We start from the raw sequence: 18,327 nt of genomic DNA on the forward strand, positions 1-18,327 counted from the left end.
GGCACCGGCAGGAACTCTGCCGTTCCCTAGCTAGCCGTTGGTTTCCACAGTGGCGCAGTCTAGCAGGTGGGACACAGGGGCAGGTTTTCCTGGCAGGACCCAGACAAAAGTCCAGTGTAAGACAGGTCCTCAGTCACTGGCTGCAGATTTGGGGGGAAGACCCCAGGGGAACAGACTGACAAGAGCTGGGCCGAATAGGTCAGAGTCTCCACTGCCGAAGGTGAGCTTCGGGTGAGGTCTTCAGACTCAGTTCAGTTCCACAGATGCTTATTGACTGCCTACTGTGTGCCGGGCACTGGAGAAAGCAGAGGACTGACTTGGGGGTGAATACAAACGAGGAAACCAAGGCGGAATTCCGGCCGTATGGCCCGGGAAAATATAGTGGGCAAAAGGAAGTCACGCCTGAACATCTGAGATTCACTCCAAAAGCATGAAATACTGGCTCCGAGGAGCAAAAGACTAATTCCAGAGACTGGGGCCTGATAGGCCGGGCAGCTAAGCTATCACCTTCCTGCCTTTGTCACCACTGGCTCAGGATCTCGGGAGGGGCCTAATCCTGCACATTGAAGGTTTCAGAGCCTGTAAATGACTGTGGCTAAGACAGCAGAAGCTAACAGCAAAATAGTGGCAGGAATGTTGAGCTTGCTTTTAAAGTATTTCAGCAGTACCCATTCATGTGAAAACAGTTTATCCTTTGCTCATAATCTTTGGCGGTTCATTAAATAAAGTTCAGCAGGACATCCGACACAACAGTTAGGAGGCTTTCCTTTGTGAAACGCAACGCGAGAAAAAGGTTCACAAGTCACACTCTTCCCTAACTCAGACGTTGCCTCTCCCTCAACCTGGTCTTGGGTCAGTGAAGTGTGATTGGAAGTGGACTTTGAGAGTCCTGTTCTTCATTTTGAAGATCCCTGCATGAAAGAATAGATGTTTGTTGGAGACCCCGCAGGGACCCAGGACAAACAAAGCAGTGTTCCAAAGAGAATGATTTGAAAAAGTGACTTTTCTGTCACAGAGCGGAGGAATATGAAATGTGGTGGGAGGAGACAGTGAAAAGGCTTCTGACACCCAAAGTTGATCACTTGGGAAACTTACCTATCTGCCCTGGGCCACAGGTAAACGATCTGTTCTTCAGTGGACTAAAATTAATTCTGAACCATTCGAAGTCCTAACCAGTAAGTTCTCCGCCTCAGGTGCCCCATCCCCTGGAAGCTTTGTGAAGACATCTCTGCTCAGTGCTGGCTACTCACACTTTCTTAAGTCCTCTCAGTGCGGGACGAGCAGATTTAAAGCTTCCCCTAACTATTCATTGCAAGGTTTACTCATCCTCCCTCAAGATATCCTCTTCCAAATAACATTTATTGAACACCCATTGTGTGTTGGGTGCTTTCACATAATAATACCAGCCCTCTCATAGATGTGCTGAGCCCTCTTGTGAACACTTCACCTATGTTATCTCAGTTTACTAACATTCATTATATCAACTAATCCTCAAAACAAATGCAGGTGGCATTTAAGCTCAAGTTCAGCAGGGTTTAGTTACTTGTCAGAAGTCACACAGTACCAGCCTTTGAACCTATGTCTTGACTCCAAGGCCAGTGCTTATTCCACCACGTGACTCAGCCTTTCTAAAATGTATTGTCTTTGCTGCCTCAGTAAACTGTGTAGACCAGACTAAATTTTACGTCTTAAAAATAATTATTGATCATTATTTTGAAAATCAGTTACTTTCATACAGTGTTGTCATGTGTTGAGGTGTGTGACCTGTTCTTTGACCCCTTCTTCTTGGCTCTTCTATTTGGGGGGAAGTTACAGCTCCAGTCACGTTCCACCAGCAGCGCTGCCAATAATAATTTGCGTGGCTACTGCTTGATCTCTCTGGGGCTCAGTTTGCCCATCTGTTAACAGGAGTGCATTGAACTAAATGATTTCGGGGGTCCTTTCCAACTCAAATATTTTTGAGTTAAAATCTAACTTAAAAAAAAAACCAAAACTACAAAACAGGTAAAGATCATTTCCTTTTCATTTAACTCCAGTGGGACAAGAAAACATCTGGTTTTCCGGGCTACTTCTCTGGGCTAGAAGGACTCGGTAAATGAGTTTGGGATGATTTAGTAATAAATCCCCATCACACGCCTTGCTCTGACATTTCCACCCCCAATTATTGAGCTTTGAATTACATATTTTTTGTTGTTTTTATAAGCCTTACACTGGATCAAATTCCTTTCCTCCTTGGTATGTTCCCCTCAAGGACACCCCTCAGAGAACCCTTCACCAGCCCTGCTTGCCCTGGCTTAGTATCCCGGCCGCTTGTGGTCAGGGCTCAAAGCCCAGAAAGCAGTTCACACCAGCGTTCCCACACATCAGGCTCTGCCTATCCCGCAGTTCTCGCAAGAATCACTTTTGCTTCCTTATTTACTTTTCTCTCTCCTTACCTCCAGGCTCCTCTACAGAGTCTGCCTCTTCAGACAGACATTCAGGGGCTCCCATCTCAGGCATTTTCTCTCTGTCTCCCCACAGTCACAGACTCTTCTCCCTGTGGTGGGCGATATCAACTCCTCAAGCTTTCCTCACCATCTGGAAAATATTCTTCGCTTCTCTAGGTCTAAATGACTTCTTGATTATATTCCAAGACCAATCTTTTAGTCTCTCCTCACAGTGAGGTTTGAAAATAGGCTGAAAACAGATTCTAATACAGTTATTCCCTTATATAGGTAATGTCCACTAAATGAGGTATAAATGGGTTTACATCTCCCTGATTTCTTCTCTACCTTTTGCTTCCTTTCTTTTGAAATCTATTTGTAATTTCTGAAAGGCTATTGTTTGAGAATAGAAGTACTTCTTGGAGTACTATGGTCATACCTGTTTCTAGCACTCTCCTGGCTGAAATTTGCTCTGAAGTGGTACTGCTGTACCAACAATTATGAAAAACATTTTTCTTTAAATATGTGCATAAATAAATGAGAAGCAAATTGTTGCTTTCTTTATTAAGCATATTTACAAAACTCAGCTATTTCCACCTTTATTTTTCTGTTCATTTATGTAAATTAGACTGCATCTTGCATAGAAAAAGAACATTTTCTCAGGCCTATTAATAAGGGTTTTCTACCCTGTGTTCTAGTTTTTTTATTCATTCATTTATTTCTCTTCAGCTGTGTTGGGTCTTCTTCGTTGCTGCGCACGGGCTTTCTCTAGTTGCGGCGAGCAGGGGCTGCTCTTCGTTGCGGTGCGCGGACTTCTCATTGCGGTGGCTTCTCTTGTTGTGGAGCTCGGGCTCTAGGCACGTGGGCTTCAGTAGTTGTGGCACGTGGGCTCAGTAGTTGTGGCTCGCGGGCTCTAGAGCGCAGGCCCAGTAGTTGTGGCGCACGGGCTTAGCTGTTCCAGGGCATGTGGGATCTTCCCAGAGCAGGGCTGGAAACCGTGTCCCCTGCATTGGCAGGCGGATTCCCAACCACTGTACCACCACCACTAGTCCCTCTAGTTTGTTTTTAAAGCTACTTACACTCTTTAAATTATACCATTTTTTCACAGTGATTGTTGCAGCCAGAGTACTTTCCAAGGAAACAGTCTGATAAATTACTGAGTTTGGGTAAAGGGCTACTTGCAATACTGCAGTCTCGCCATAAGATGGCGCTCTGAGAATGTGAGAGCTGTAACTTATTGTAGGTCATCTATAACCCCGGCAGCAACGTGAACTTAAATAATTGGTGGGGGGAGGGGGACAAGTTGGTTTTTCTAAGACTTGCCTTCAAATACTTGCCACTAGTCTAATGCCTAGGAGAAGGAGGAAAGTGAATTTTCTAGGAACTTCTCTCTCCAAAATCAGCAACGTGCATTTAAGGAACCTTTTAAAGAAGGAATTTCTTCTAAAGGTGGGAGTTATGATGCTAACTACTTGGGAAAGTCCCTCTCAGGGTCTCAGTTTCTTCATCTACACGATGAGTGGATTGGACACGATGCACTCTTAAGTGTGCTTCCATTTTGAATGTTCTATATTTGAATCCACTACACCCGTGCTGCCTCAGCCAGTACAGAGACAGGAAGAAAAGATTGCCCATTTTACACATGTTTGACTCTATTCCTCTTCTACAAGTGCTCTCTTTGCTTCAACTGTCCCAAGACCAGCACGCCCAGATGTCCTGTTTTAATTAGGTTCCTTTTCTCTTTGCAGCTTTTGCACAGGTTTTCCTCCCCCCCGCCAATCCCTGACCAATCTGCCTGAACAGAGGCATGTCCCCCTTTCACTTCACAAATCGGGTTTGCTTGGAATTAAGGCAGTCATTTTCGTGCTAAGCAGATACCACACTGGGTGGGGGAAGGAGACACCACAAGTAGTGCTTAAAGGTGACACTTCTGACATCACGCCTAACATGTCCAGTTAAGAAAAGTTTCCATTTAGGAGGTAGGAACTTCTCTCTACTTTTCCTCCTCCACCGGCCAGTATTCGTTGCCAGAACCGTGTCAAAGCTTTAGGAAAAAGCAGTGTTCTGGAGAGAGGACAATTAATCTAATTAGAGATGAGCGTTACTAAGCAGATAACCCATCCTTAAAATCCCGCATGGCCGTCAGTGTCCCCATTCCTGACTCTCTAGGCAGTCTGAATGAGGAGACTTGCGGCTGCAGTGACTCATCCTCATTCAAAGCCTGTCACGAACCATTGTGCACCAGTGGCACAGAGGGAGTGAGTGGAAGTGAAATGTTGAATTGATTAATTCATTAATGCACCTCTACAGAGACACCCCTAACTGAGTCCCCTCTGGCCTTGAAGCTCGGAGTGTGCATGTTACCTAAAATTCCCTGGGGTTACATCACATATGTTGCATTGCTGCAAGGCAGGGAGACATTCTCCAGCATTCATTTGCCTGTTGTCCTTAGAGATTTCAGATCACCTTTGGTGTTTGTCTAGTGCCGGGTGGTGGTGGTGGTGGTGGTGGTGGTGGTGGTGGTGTATTACTTCTCTAACTTCAATACCTTATCTTTCAAGAATGCAAATATTTCACTGAATAGTGATGCTGTTGGATTTCTGTTTGGGAGAAGAAACTCCATACACAGGGCTCTCCCCAAGGGCTTTTGAAGGGCAAGCCCAGGAATCTGCTGAGTAGATAAAGACAGCAGTTGTTGCAGGCACTGTTGCAAGGCTTGTAGACCATTACCAGTAGCTGGCTAATTGTCTCATACAATGGGGCAGTGTGGTGTGGAAACGTCAAATATTTAGTCAGCATGCATTATCTCTAAGGAAGCAGTAGCAGCAGAGTGGTTAAGAACAGAGGCAGCGGGACATGGACTCAAAGGTTCAAACTCCAGCTTTGCTATTGACTAGCTGTGTGACCTTGGGCAAGTGGCTTCACTTTGTGCCTCAGCGTTCTCATCTGCAAGAAGGGGCTGATGATAATACTGTCTACCTCATCGGGTTGTTAGGATTAGGTGTGGTGATGCAGGGTGTTTTTTTCCTCAGTGCTTGGAACAGTATTTGGCACAGAGAAAGCACTCAGTACTTTCAGTACTGAGCAGCTTGTGTTATTACAACACCAGGAGGTGCTTTAGGTAGTACAAAAGAGAACTAACCAAGCCTCTGCCTTCAAAGAGCTCACAGCCTATAGGGGCTGGCAGATGAATGTACGTAAAAGGAGCACGAGCAACTCAGCATGGTACCCACAATACATTTGGGTACAAGGGCAGCAGTTCAGAATGAATCACAGTGGTTCTAGGAGGCCCTCAAGTCCCATCAGAAGAGGACTAGGCGTCTGCCGGGAAGGTGGGTAAGAACTTGAATGGCTTTTTTTGCCTCCGTTTTGAGAGGAGGTACTCAGAATAATGCACATTCTTAGTCACATCCTCACTAATATATTGACTGTCCTTTTGAAATAGACAGGCTAGCGTTACCTCATTGAAGAGTAGAAAACATATAAGCTGTGTTTAACCTAACGAAGTAGAATTTGTGACCTGATGATAGCCATCTGAGGTGTGAAGGAATTCCAGGGTGACATTGTGTATATTGGCCCAAATATGTGTTCTCATAAGAAATCACCTTAAAACCAGGGTTCTAGTGAGGGCCAACATAACTCTTATTAACAAGAAAGATTTCCCAGAGGCCCTGAGCTATGCATAGGAGTTAGGCCCACTTTTTATTTTCCTTTTGTTTGTTTTTTGTTCTTTTTTTTTAAAATTTTATTTTATTTATTTTTTTATACAGCAGGTTCTTATTAGTTATCCATTTTATACACATCAGTGTATACATGTCAATCCCAATCTCCCAATTCATCACACCACCTGCCCCCCCCCCAGCCGCTTTCCCCCCTTGGTGTCCATGTTTGTTCTCTACATCTGTGTCTCTATCTCTGCCCTGCAAACCGGTTCGTCTGTACCATTTTTCTAGGTTCCACATATATGCGTTAATATGCGATATTTGTTTTTCTCCTTCTGACTTACTTCACTCTGTATGACAGTCTCTGGATGTTCTTTGTTCTTGCTATGGTTGTTTTGTTTTGTTTTGTTTTGCCTTAAAAATAACTACTATATGAAATTTCGCTCATTAAAAATTAAATTATTTTAAGATTTTAAAGTGTAAAAGACATAGAAGGACATAAAAGAAAAAAGTCAAACTTCCTCCAAAATCTTACTCACTGGAAGTAACCACTTTTACCATTCTTTTATGGAGCCATCTAAAAATTTTCTGTGTATATTTGGACACATATAAAATGTATGAGAGTAATGCGTATGCAGACCCATTTTTACCGCAAATAGAATCACACTGTGTACATTCTTAACCAGTACTTGTATTTGTTACAATGTATCTTGGATTTGGTTCTATATCAACACATATAGATCTACTGTTCTTTTAATGTCTGCATAGTATGCCATTTTAACACTCGTGGCTTTTAAGATTCTGCTCTACATTTTGTCTGGCTAAGGAGAAAGAGTAGAGACGTAAGAAACAGAACATGATATTGGGGATGGGGGAGAGAGATTGAGACACCTAAAGGGATAGGGCAAGATCAGAGTTTTTGAATAGTTTTAAAATAGTGCCACTAAATTTTAGCAGCTGTAGACATCAGTCGAACCAGTACTTTTGGTTACTGCTTCATGGAGTAAATAAAATAAAGTTTTAGAGCTAAGCCATAGGCCAGCTCTTCCCAACACTTCTGTAACCAGAAACCATGCTTAATTTACTAGAGTCTTTTGAGGATTTAAATAGCACATGGATAGAGCAGAACAGTGGATGCTATTTCGACTTTCAGAAAGTTTGGCAAGCTTTTAAACTCAAAGCTGTTTTTAAAAAATTGAGTCACGATGGGACTGGGGAGCAGTGTTTAGTGCTGTCTCCTTAGCACCAAGTCCATGGCTTGGAGGTAAGAAACAAAAAAAAATAGAGCTAAAGGGGCATTTTTCTGAATGGCAGAAAATAGACAGTAGGGCCGCAAGGGATCAGCTATGGGACTAATTTGACTTAATATTTATAAATGATTTGGAAGAGGCAGTACAGGGCAAAATCACTAAGTTGGCAGATGTCTTTACAGTATTCCAATGAGGATAATAAACTTCAGGAAGAGGTTTGTTTTGTAGGAGTGGGCATAAAAGCGGCCGGCAGGCTTCGATAGGAGCAAAGCCCAGGGAAATGTCTCTAGGGACACATTCCTGAAGTTCATTTCAGAAGATTTATAATGAGCCTTACGTCTTTCCCTGTCACTTGGGTCTCTGCTTCAGGTATCAGTAGATGTAAAGAAGAAGGAGATGGAGTTGGCAGTATCATCAAGAGGGAGATTATATTAAACAGGCAGCATTATATATGAACAAAAAAAAAAGGAGGCTAGTGGGGAGCTGGTTCACACCAGATATATAAACAAAGAATGTTGCTTTAATACAGCCCCCAAAGGCAATTGGTATTTGATGGTTGGTGATCTGTGTGTTCACTAACTTTTAAAGTTAGGTAAGCTGAATGTGTTAGGCTACCATTTTAGAAGAAATGCAATCAGATGTTCTCTTCAACGTTCCTACAAAATATTTTTCTTCTCAGAAGATGACTTTCAGTTATAAAAGTCAGACTTTGATTTCCTGACCTCCTCTGCTATCATGCGTGGTAGCATCGAATCATGTCCTTAGTATTGACGGATGCATTATATTATGGAAGGGAGCATCTAACACGGTCAGATCAATATCTTCTGAAGTTGTGAAATTTTCAGTAATGAAGAGATAATGAGGTCTTCCCTGTCACCTCACACTGTGGATGAGAAGCTCAGATGAGCTGAGTGATACAAAACTGCTATGTAAAATGCTGTGCAAAAATACAGTAGGATTAATGATTCATTGCATGTCATAATTTGGGATTAGAAATACAAACTGATTAAATTCTAGAAACTTATGCTTTATAGATATTAATGTAAATGTACAAAGAGTGGTATGCGAGGATGTTCTTTGCAGCATTGTTTATATTAGCGAAATATTAGAAATATCTCAATTGTTTATCAGTAAGGGATTGGATAAATAAATTATGATCTAGCCATACAGAGGAATAAGAACAAGGCAGTTACTTATGTTCTGACGTGGAAATATATTCAAGATTTATATTAAGTGATAAGTTGCAAATCAATATGACTAGTATGATTCCAGTTTTGGTTAAAGCTACATGTTAGTATATGCATGTGAAAACCCCTAGAAGAATACCTATCAAACTGTTAACCATGGTTCTCTCATGGAAGGATAGGATGATACAAGAACTTTTGCTGTGTGCTTTGCTTATTTCTATACATTTGAATTGTTTATAATGAGCACTATTATTTTTGTAATTAAAAATATTAGTAAAAGAAATATGAATTTACCCTTAATTCTACTGCGTTTTTGTAAATTTTTTTAAATGTATAAAGTAGGAGCAAAAAACCTACAAATTTTTCCATTTCTTTAAGAAAATATTCCATTATCAGGATGAGCAAAAAGCAAAAAAGGGATCAAAAACCTCTTCCCACTTTGGTAACAGTGTTCTGGTCTTTCTACATGATGGAAGATACAGGAAGAAATGAAATCTGTTTCTTGTTCTGTTTTGCGTTTGTTTGCTTTGTTTTGCAAGATGAGGAGTAACTCTACATAGAGGTCTGGAACCATGGGGGCAGCGAAGCAGTCACCTCAGTAGTGAATTACTGTCCCAGTCAAGGTTGCCAAAGCCCCACACTGAAAGGCAGAATTGCCCAGGATTGTTAATATCCCCATTCTCGCATTGGTAAGGATGTCCATAGATACCTTGAAACTTCAATCCTGAAGCGAACGCCTATGGTTTATCCGGGGGCAGCAAGTTAAAACCTTCCCTTGAGCTGGTGTTCTGTCTTCCGTGGAGAACACAGACAGAAGCTGGCCGGCATAATTTATGCTGCAAATGGCTTAGGAAAGCGTCCTGAAAAGCAACCCAGCTCCCAGACCTGCAGGAAATGATGGGAGGAAGAAGTGGAGAAGAAGGAAGAGGTAAAGAACACGCAAGAGTCTTTCTTCTTCAAATGAGTAGAAAGCGTACTCAGAGTTAAGGACCTTCCTGTGTGCTTCCCTGGCCAAGACCCAGCAGCTCCCTTAGCATAGCTCTTCTCACTCTGCATGCTCTCTGGACTGTACACTAGACTGAGGGCACAATAAGGACAGAGACCTTGTCTGTCTTGTTCATTGGTGTATCCAACACCTAGAAGAAAAGGATGTTGAATGAATACTTGTTGACTGTTGAATGTTCTCTACTGCAGATAGACCCTATCTGGAGCGGTCTACCTTTGTACCATGCAGTCATCCCATGGGTTGGAAGGCTGAAGAGAGCTTGCGGTCAGCTTGACCATTGGTGCCAAATACAGTCAACTTGCACTTTGCTTGGAACTCTCTTGTGACAAACCTTTTCTTTACCTTCGTGTTTCCCAGATACAGCCAAAAGGCAGCAAGAAATGGAATGAAAAATCAGTTCAACCTCCATGAGCTGAAAATGAAGGGCCCTGAGCCAGTGGTCAGTCAAATTATTGACAAACTGAAGCACATTAACCAGGTATGTGTGTATCCAACAAAAAATGGAAATGGCAAAAAAGTGGTGGATGGATGATGTCCAGTGTTCAAACTGTATTCTTGGGCTTTTGGAGAGGCAGCCATTGTTCATTTTCTTCAGATTCTCTCTGCTAGAAAAGGACTTCTGACCCTTGTTTTCCACCCCACTTTTAAATTATAAAGAAAACATTGTAATATAAGAGAAAACAGAAGGAAAAGCACTTCTCACAACCCAACTAGTCTATTTTGTTTTCATTTTCACACGTTCTTTTTTAATATTTGTTCATAAAATCACACAGACTTTTTACATAATTGGAAGTATACAAGTGATTTCTAGTTCTTAAAATGAACACTATATTGGAAACACTTTTTCATGTTGCCATATATCTTCATATTAATCATTTTCTGTGGCCGCAGAAGATTCCTTTAAGTATTAATTATAATTAATCAATCTGCTTTTGCTATGCATTCAGATTGCTTCAAATTTTTGCCATTATAAATAAAGCTGCCTCTCCTGCATAGCGCTATCTCCTGATCTTAGATCATTTTCTTAAAATACTGGGGTTATTGGGTTAAAGGATGTGAGCATTTTAGTGCATGTTTCCAAACCACTCTCCAATGGGGACGTATCGGCTTTCACTGCCACCAGCAAGATACGAGAGGACCAGCTTCACTGCACCCTTGCCAACTTCTGACTCACTGCCATGCACCGAGACACCCACAGATTCCCTTAACCTGTACACAGTTTTTCCTCTCAGAAGGAGTTTAGTAACTAAGACACAAATAGAAGTTAGTTGTACCATCTGCTTGTGATTGCTTTGTGGCCACAATTTTTAAATGCCATCAAAAATGCCACCAGATACCAGAGTGACAGTGTTCCTACCCCACGGCCCACGGGTGGGAAGGCGCTGGCACCACTGACTTCTATTTGTAGCCTAGGAAGAACTTAATGAAACTAAAATCCTTATGCAAGGACAGAGGTTTCCGTATGACAACGCTGGCATGATTTCATTTTTTAATATGAAGTTTAGCAGTGAAAGTTTTGCGGTTTTTAGAAAATGTTTGGAAGGGCTTTCTAATAGTGGTGTATTTCACTGCAAATGGCATGTGAAAGTATTCGCTACACTTTGGAGTAATAAATAGCTGTTACTGCTGCTGAGCACAGGATAGTGGCAGTATTTGCATAACAGATCCTTCTTTTGGTGAACTCACAACCTCACTAAGTTCTGTAGAGCCTGGTTAGATATAGTATGATTATTTCAAAACACACCTCTGAAGAATTCAGAGCACGGTGTAAACCACTCACTGCTGAACTGGTGTGCTTTACCTGGGGACAATGGCAGTATTGCTCCTCTGAATTATTTCCAGATTATCTCAAACCAAATGTGTCTGTGTGGCTCCACTCCACTGGCTAGACCCAAGCACTGGTGAGGCTAAAATCTCAGGGTCCGTTACTGTGCCCCTAATTCTAAATGAAGAATATTGTCCACAGATCTCTTTGGTCAACAGACGTTAAGGAACACCTACTGTGTGCTCAGCCAGGTACCAGGGAGTTTGAGGATTCAAAAGAAGTCTAACCTGTTTTCACAGCTTCCTTGGAGGAGACGCACAAGCATGGAAAGTGCTTAAATACAAATAAAAGGCAGCCTATAATGAAGAGCCAGGCAGTGACGCTGCTCGTCAGTTTTGGGTGGTTTGCTTAGGCCTAAGGTGGACTAGGCTAGTGTAAGAAGGATTTCATACGAAATATCAGAGAAAGACCTGTGACTGGATGCCCACCGTGAAAAAAGGGAGAGCTGCATCAGACCATATGATCCAATAGTCACTAAAAATATTTATAGCAAGCCCCTTTAGTAAAGACTTTGGATGTTTGATATTAATGCTGTGGGAGACCATGTAATATCATGAAAAGAAGATGGGCTTTGGATCCAGATGGATCTGAATTCACCTGTGTATCTTACTAGATATATAACCTTGGGCAAATCATTCAACCTCTCTGAGCTTTAGTTTTCTCATCTATAGTACTTAGAGTTGTCAAAACTGTCCCTTACAAGGTCATTATGAGGATGGGATATTATATCTATGTATCTATATCTATTTATATTATCCCATTATATAAAATTTATATATAATTATACATTTTTACATATATACACAAATATATAATTGCACGTGCGTGACACAGTTAAGATGATTAGTCCATTCAGGATTTTCTCTATAGGCAGGACTTGAGTGAGTTTGAAAGGGAGCAGTATTCTAATACTTTTTGCCAGTCCAATTCTGCCACCCAAATTTTGGGTGGATCAAAAGGATCCCTTTAAAAAAAATAAAAATCAAAAAAAAAGATCCCTTTGATGCATCTCTCTTCTCTCCCATATTGTTTCCTTCTTTCTATTTACACTAACTTCCAGCCACAAAAGCTGAAGCCACTTCATATGTAGGGAGGTGTATATTGTCAGTGTCGGAAAGGTCACCATTATAATTACGTTTGCCATGGACGTATGTGTGAACATTTTTGGTTCCCTTACAAATACCATTGAGCAACCAATTAATTCTCATTGATAGACCAGTTTTACCTGTTTCGATTGAGCTGTTAAATTGGTTGGGCTCCAAACACCCACACTGATTTTTTTTTCTCATCTGTGTTGCTTTACGTGGCCAAAACATGTCTTCTTTCAGGCCCTCAATAAAGTTCATATTTTGGCCATGATTCAATCTGAAAGTGAGATACTTTAGAGAAGTCATAAAGAAGAATGTTAGGATGGTGATGATGGTGATGATGATAATGTGTTGTATTTGTATAGCATTGAACCATATTTCAAGGTGCTTTCATGTCCTAAAAGTCTAACTGCTCATGTTGGAAAAAATATCCAGCCTGGAATTGTATAAGGTATAGTACTGTCAAAGAACCATGCTTTTCAGGAACTCATTGTTATCCTTGGATATTATTTCATCCTCACTACCTCCTGTGAGGTAAGTGATGTTTGTCCCTTTTTTTTTTTTTTTTTTTTTTTGCGGTACGCGGGCCTCTCACTGCTGTGGCCTCTCCCGTTGCGGAGCACAGGTTCTGGACGCGCAGGCCCAGCGGCCATGGCTCACGGGCCCAGCCGCTCCGCGGCATGTGGGATCTTCCCGGACCGGGGCACAAACCCGTGTCCCCTGCATCGGCAGGCGGACTCTCAACCACTGCGCCACCAGGGAAGCCCTGTCCCTTTTTTATAGCTAGGGAAACTGAGGCAGAAAGCCATTAAAGGCTGTGCAGACATGCTGCCAAAACATCCGGTAAGTTCAGTTGAAAATTCAGTTAATCATCCAGATGTTGTTTCCTGTACACTGCCCAACATCTGGATTCACTGAATGCCTGGCTAAATTGACCTGAAGTTTTAGTGATGAGGAGCTAAAATCAAGTTAACTTGCCCCGGTTCACATGTAAGTGAGTGCTGAATCCAGGAGTGTAACGTTACTTTCCTAAGCCCCTCACTTGGTGCTGCATCTATTAAACTACGGTAGGATGCTCCAACGTACACAACTATAAATGCGGAGACACTTCTGTCTGTGCCCATGTGTGTCCATCCAGATGGACTGTAGCTAGGCCGTTTATGAGCACATCCCAAAATAACTCTTCACTTTCTTCCATGGAAATTCTCAGCTGCCTCCTTTCAGGTTATGGTTACTGTTGATAGCACTGGAAATAATATATTCGCTAAGGGAATAATGTAACATTATTTCCATATTGACAGTCTCACGGTGTAACCTTGAGGGGATGGGTTCAGGGTCAGGCCTGGGCCCCTTTCCTGGGAAGGCCTGCAGGTGTGGAATGTCCTCCTCTCCTCCTTCCAAGCCAGAGTTCTTGTGTAACATTCCCACGATTGGAAATGAGGACCCTTTTTATTTCCTTTTCAGTTTCTAATTTGTGTGAGGATTTATTGTCTAGTGTTAGGAGAGGAATTGAACTCTTTTAAGTCTTCAGTGTCAGTCCTGGCATTTGCTGGGCCATATTGCTTTAAAAAAACCAAATTTTGTTTTTCTTAGTATCCTGCTCCAGGGCTCCTGCATGGAGAGAAGGACCCACAAATACCAGGAATGATCACAGTACATTCTTTCCCACATGACACTGTGGGCCGTTTGTCCTCTAACCCAGTTCTGTTGGTAACATTTTCTCTCTAAGAGTAGCTATGTGGTTAGTGTTAATTTAGCAGTACCTAAACTGCTACAGAAGTTATTGTTCCCAAGGAAAATCTAGCTTGTTTATTGTTTTCCCCGTTTCAGTTCAGGTTCAAATGAAATTCCAGAAATTGTTTCCCTGCCTGTTGTAAACAGTTGAAGCCACAGCAGTCAATACCTGCTCATTTAGTGTCAGAGCTTTTCATTCAAAGTCTCATCTGTTTGGGATGGTTGAAATACCCAACTGAATGGTGGGGGTGTGGACGAGGTAGCCTCTTAAGATTCCTTCCAGCCGTGTGATTCCGTGATTTGTGGCTCAAGGTCAGGCTTTAACCCAGCACCCTCTTGTGAACAAGTCTTGTGACTTTATTCTCTGCCCTGCCACTCTTTTTTTTTTTTTTTCCTGCCACTCTTTTTAAAACACCCTGTTCCCAGGTCACCCCTTTCTACTTCGTAACCTCTCATCTTTTCAGAGATTCTTCCCTTCCCACCAGTCTTCCAGCCTGGGCAGATGGAACGTAAACTTGCCCTTCCCCCCATGCAATTCTTCTGTTCTACTGCCTTGTTCTCATTAGGCTATGAAAACATTAAACTGTACAAACACTTTTGCATTTATCACCTTTCTCCAGAATCAGACAGGTGACCTGCCTTCACATCTTGTTAGCCGTGTGACTCCATATGAATGATAATAATTCTGCCATAAATTTGCATAGCACGATTCTGTTTGTAAAGCTCTTTCATGTACATTACATAAGTTGATCTCCACAGTGACTCTCAGAAGCAGACATTATTACCTAGATTTACCAGATGAAGAAACTGTGGGCACTGGAAGTCTAAGTGATCTTCATATAGTAAGTGGTAGAACTAGACCTAGAATCCAGGATACTGGCTTTCAGTCTCTGTGCTCTTTCCTTCGACATCTTTAAAGCCACGGCACACCTTGCTATGGTTAGTATGATCCATATATAAAAGATGCGTAGAAGTACAAAGAGCAGAAAGTCCTCAATTTGTCTAACGATTTCCAAGTCCCTAATATAGTAATGTCTGTGGTCTGAAGCTCCAAAATCAGCAGCAAAGAAAGAGTAAGCACGTTGTTTACCAAGTCTCAGTTGGGAAGAGTCTTAGAAAACTGACCACCACAGAATATGGTGTGGAAACTGAGGCACTTTGAGTTATAGACAGCAGACAGACTTTTGATTAGCTATCTCGAATTCATAAAATGATTTTAAATGGTCGAAGAAAATTTTAAATGTACAGCAGACAGTGGAATGTCTCCACTTCCATCCCCCTTCACCAATACCTGAAAAGTATGTTTTAAGATGCCTGACAGATTACTCTGGTGTCATGAAAAGACACTGACTTTTGAAACAGAAAGTTACACATTTTGTTTTATAACTTTATTTATTTGTTTGTTTGTTTATTTTTGGCTGCGTTGGGTCTTCATTGCTGCACGCGGGCTTTCTCTAGTTGCGGCGAGCACGGACTATTTTCATTGCGGTGCTGGGGCTTCTCGTTGCGGTGGCTTCTCTTGTTGTGGAGCACGGGCTCTAGGTGTGTAGGCTCAGTAGCTGTGGCACACGGGCTTAGTTGCTCTGCAGCATGTGGGATCTTCCCAGACCAGGGCTTGAACCCGTGTCCCCTGCATTGGCAGGCGGAGTCTTAACCACTGCGCCACCAGGGAAGTCCCAAAAGTTATACTTTTGATCAGTTAATTAATAAAGTTGTTACATGTCAGAAAAGTACCCAGGACATACCTTAGTATGTAGTTTTTAAAAATCTCTAAATGAATCTCAGGCATGATCGAAAATGCTTTGAGTAACTTTTTCCATAGTCTTCTCACAGTAAAACCAGTGAGGGTCATAAAATGCTAGCCTACTCCAGTGGTTGCTAGAAAAGCTAACACTGATCTAACATTTCTAAACAGAAGGAGAAACTTTTGAGAGCCAAATTTTAAAAAAGGCCTTTCCAAATGAAACTATGTGCTAGTGTCTGTCACGCTTCTTCACATACAAATAGTGCGGCAGAACTCTAGTAAATGCCATTTCCATATGGAGCCACAATGTGTGTGTGTGTGGGGGGGTGGGTGGGTGGGTGGGTGTGGGTGTGGGTGTGTGTGAAAGACAGAGTATCTACAATGGCATGTTTGGTTTTTTTCTTTAACATCTTTATTGGAGTATAATTGCTTTGCAATCGTGTGTTAGTTTCTGCTTTGTAACAAAGTGAATCAGTTATACATATATATATATATATATATATCCCCATATCTCTTCCCACTTGTGTCTCCCTCCCTCCCACCCTCCCTATCCCACCCCTCTAGGTGGTCACAAAGCACCGAGCTGATCTCCCTGTGCTATGCGGCTGCTTCCCACTAGCTATCTATTTTACGTTTGGTAGTGTATATAAGTCCATGCCACTCTCTCACTTCGTCCCAGTTTACCCTTCCCCCTCCCCGTGTCCTCAAGTCCTTTCTCTATGTCTGCGTCTTTATTCCCGTCTTACCCCTAGGTTCTTCAGAACCATTTTTTTTTAGATTCTATATATATGTGTTAGCATACGGTATTTGTTTTTCTCTTTCTGACTTACTTCACTCTGTATGACAGTCTCTAGGTCCATCCGCCTCACTACAAATAACTCAATTTCATTTCTCTTTATGGCTGAGTAATATTCCATACAATGGCATGTTAACAAGAGCCAATGAATGACTTCTGAGTTACAAAAGGACAATGTGAATTGGTCTTTAAATACCAGACCTAGACTCTGTGGAGCTAAACATGATTTCATGAAGCAAAAGGGAATTAGCTGATGCGTTCCAAAACACATTTATCATTAAAAAAAATCTTCTGTCATTTTGCTTAATAGACTGAAAAATAATTACAGTGTCTGGTGGCTTTGGGGAGCATGTGTTTTTAATGTCTTAATTACTATGTACAGTTTAATAATAGTGCACCAAGATGAATTCCCAAGTATTTCATATTAAATTTCTTGAAAATGAACTATTTGCTTTATTTAGAATATACAGGATTAAAGGTGCTTAAATTGGGTCATGTATTTTAGTCCTTGCACATTAAATTAAATTATTCAAAAATGGAAGATGAGTCAAGAGTGGTAGGCCAAAACGTTGATAGCAGTGTTGTGGTGATCTTGACTTAGCAATGAAGGAAAATACATGATCCTTTTTCATTGCAGTATTGTACTCTTTCATAAACTTTTTTTTAAAATTAATTAATTTATTGGGTCTTCATTGCTGTGCCGTCTTTCTTTAGCTGCGTAGAGTGGGGGCTACTCTTCGTTGCGCTGTGCGGGCTTCTCATTGCAGCAGCTTCTCCTGTTGCGGAGCACGGGCTCTAGGTGTGCGGGCTTCAGTAGTTGTGGCATGCGGGCTCAGTAGTTGTGGCTCATGGGCTCTAGAGTGCAGGCTCAGTAGGTGTGGCTCGCGGGTTCAGTAGTTGTGGCTCACGGGCTCTAGAGCGCAGGCTCAGTAGTTGTGGCACACGCGCTTAGTTGCTCTGCGGCATGTGGGATCTTCCTGGAACAGGGCTCGAACCCGTGTCCCCTGCATTGGCAGGCGGATTCTTAACCACTGCGCCACCAGGGAAGCCCCATAAACTTTTTTTTTTTTTAGTAGGAAGTATTAGAAGTGTTAGCTATGGGAAGACAGGTTTTACATATGAAAAGGAAATTCTATCAAATTATGAAGACTACTAGGTTTACAAAGTTAGAAATGTATTTCCAAAATATCTATGAAATCCATAGGGTCTCATATTCTATTTACATCTACCTACTGACCAAATGCAACACAGCAAACATAAGCAGTTACAAATGATTGCTCTCTACCCCCATAAACCTGGATTATAAGCAGTATATTGGTATATGTATGTTCAAATACTATTTGGAAACTCAGAGACAACTTTTACCCAGATATATTTATGAATATATATATATATATATATATCTCCTGCCTCTGGACTGTCAGCTTCTTAAGTCTGGGATCATGCATACAACTCTTTGTCTTCTGTGGCACCCAACATAGTGGCATATACAGAATAGACCCTCATATACAGTATTTTATTGATCAGTTCATTCAAAGAATGCAACCTGTGCTGCCCTCAATTTATTTCTAAACTTTGATTTAATTTAAGGTACTTTTCATATTCAGTATTA

The 18,327-nt window shown here is 41.7% G+C and overlaps 1 protein-coding gene across 2 annotated transcripts in view; it reads left to right on the top strand.

Annotated features, from left to right (window-relative positions):
- The window catches only part of GPC3 (glypican 3), a 444,307-nt gene that overhangs the window by 304,950 nt on the left and 121,030 nt on the right, over positions 1-18,327 (top strand). For both annotated transcript variants that reach the window (XM_060137185.1, XM_060137186.1), the window contains exon 6: positions 9,886-10,006. In XM_060137185.1, the coding sequence (XP_059993168.1) occupies positions 9,886-10,006 (121 nt within the window). The remainder of the gene's footprint in view (positions 1-9,885; positions 10,007-18,327) is intronic.

The sequence above is a fragment of the Lagenorhynchus albirostris genome, chromosome X (assembly GCF_949774975.1).
Source record: "Lagenorhynchus albirostris chromosome X, mLagAlb1.1, whole genome shotgun sequence".
In the NCBI taxonomy this organism is placed as follows: Eukaryota; Metazoa; Chordata; class Mammalia; order Artiodactyla; family Delphinidae; genus Lagenorhynchus; species Lagenorhynchus albirostris.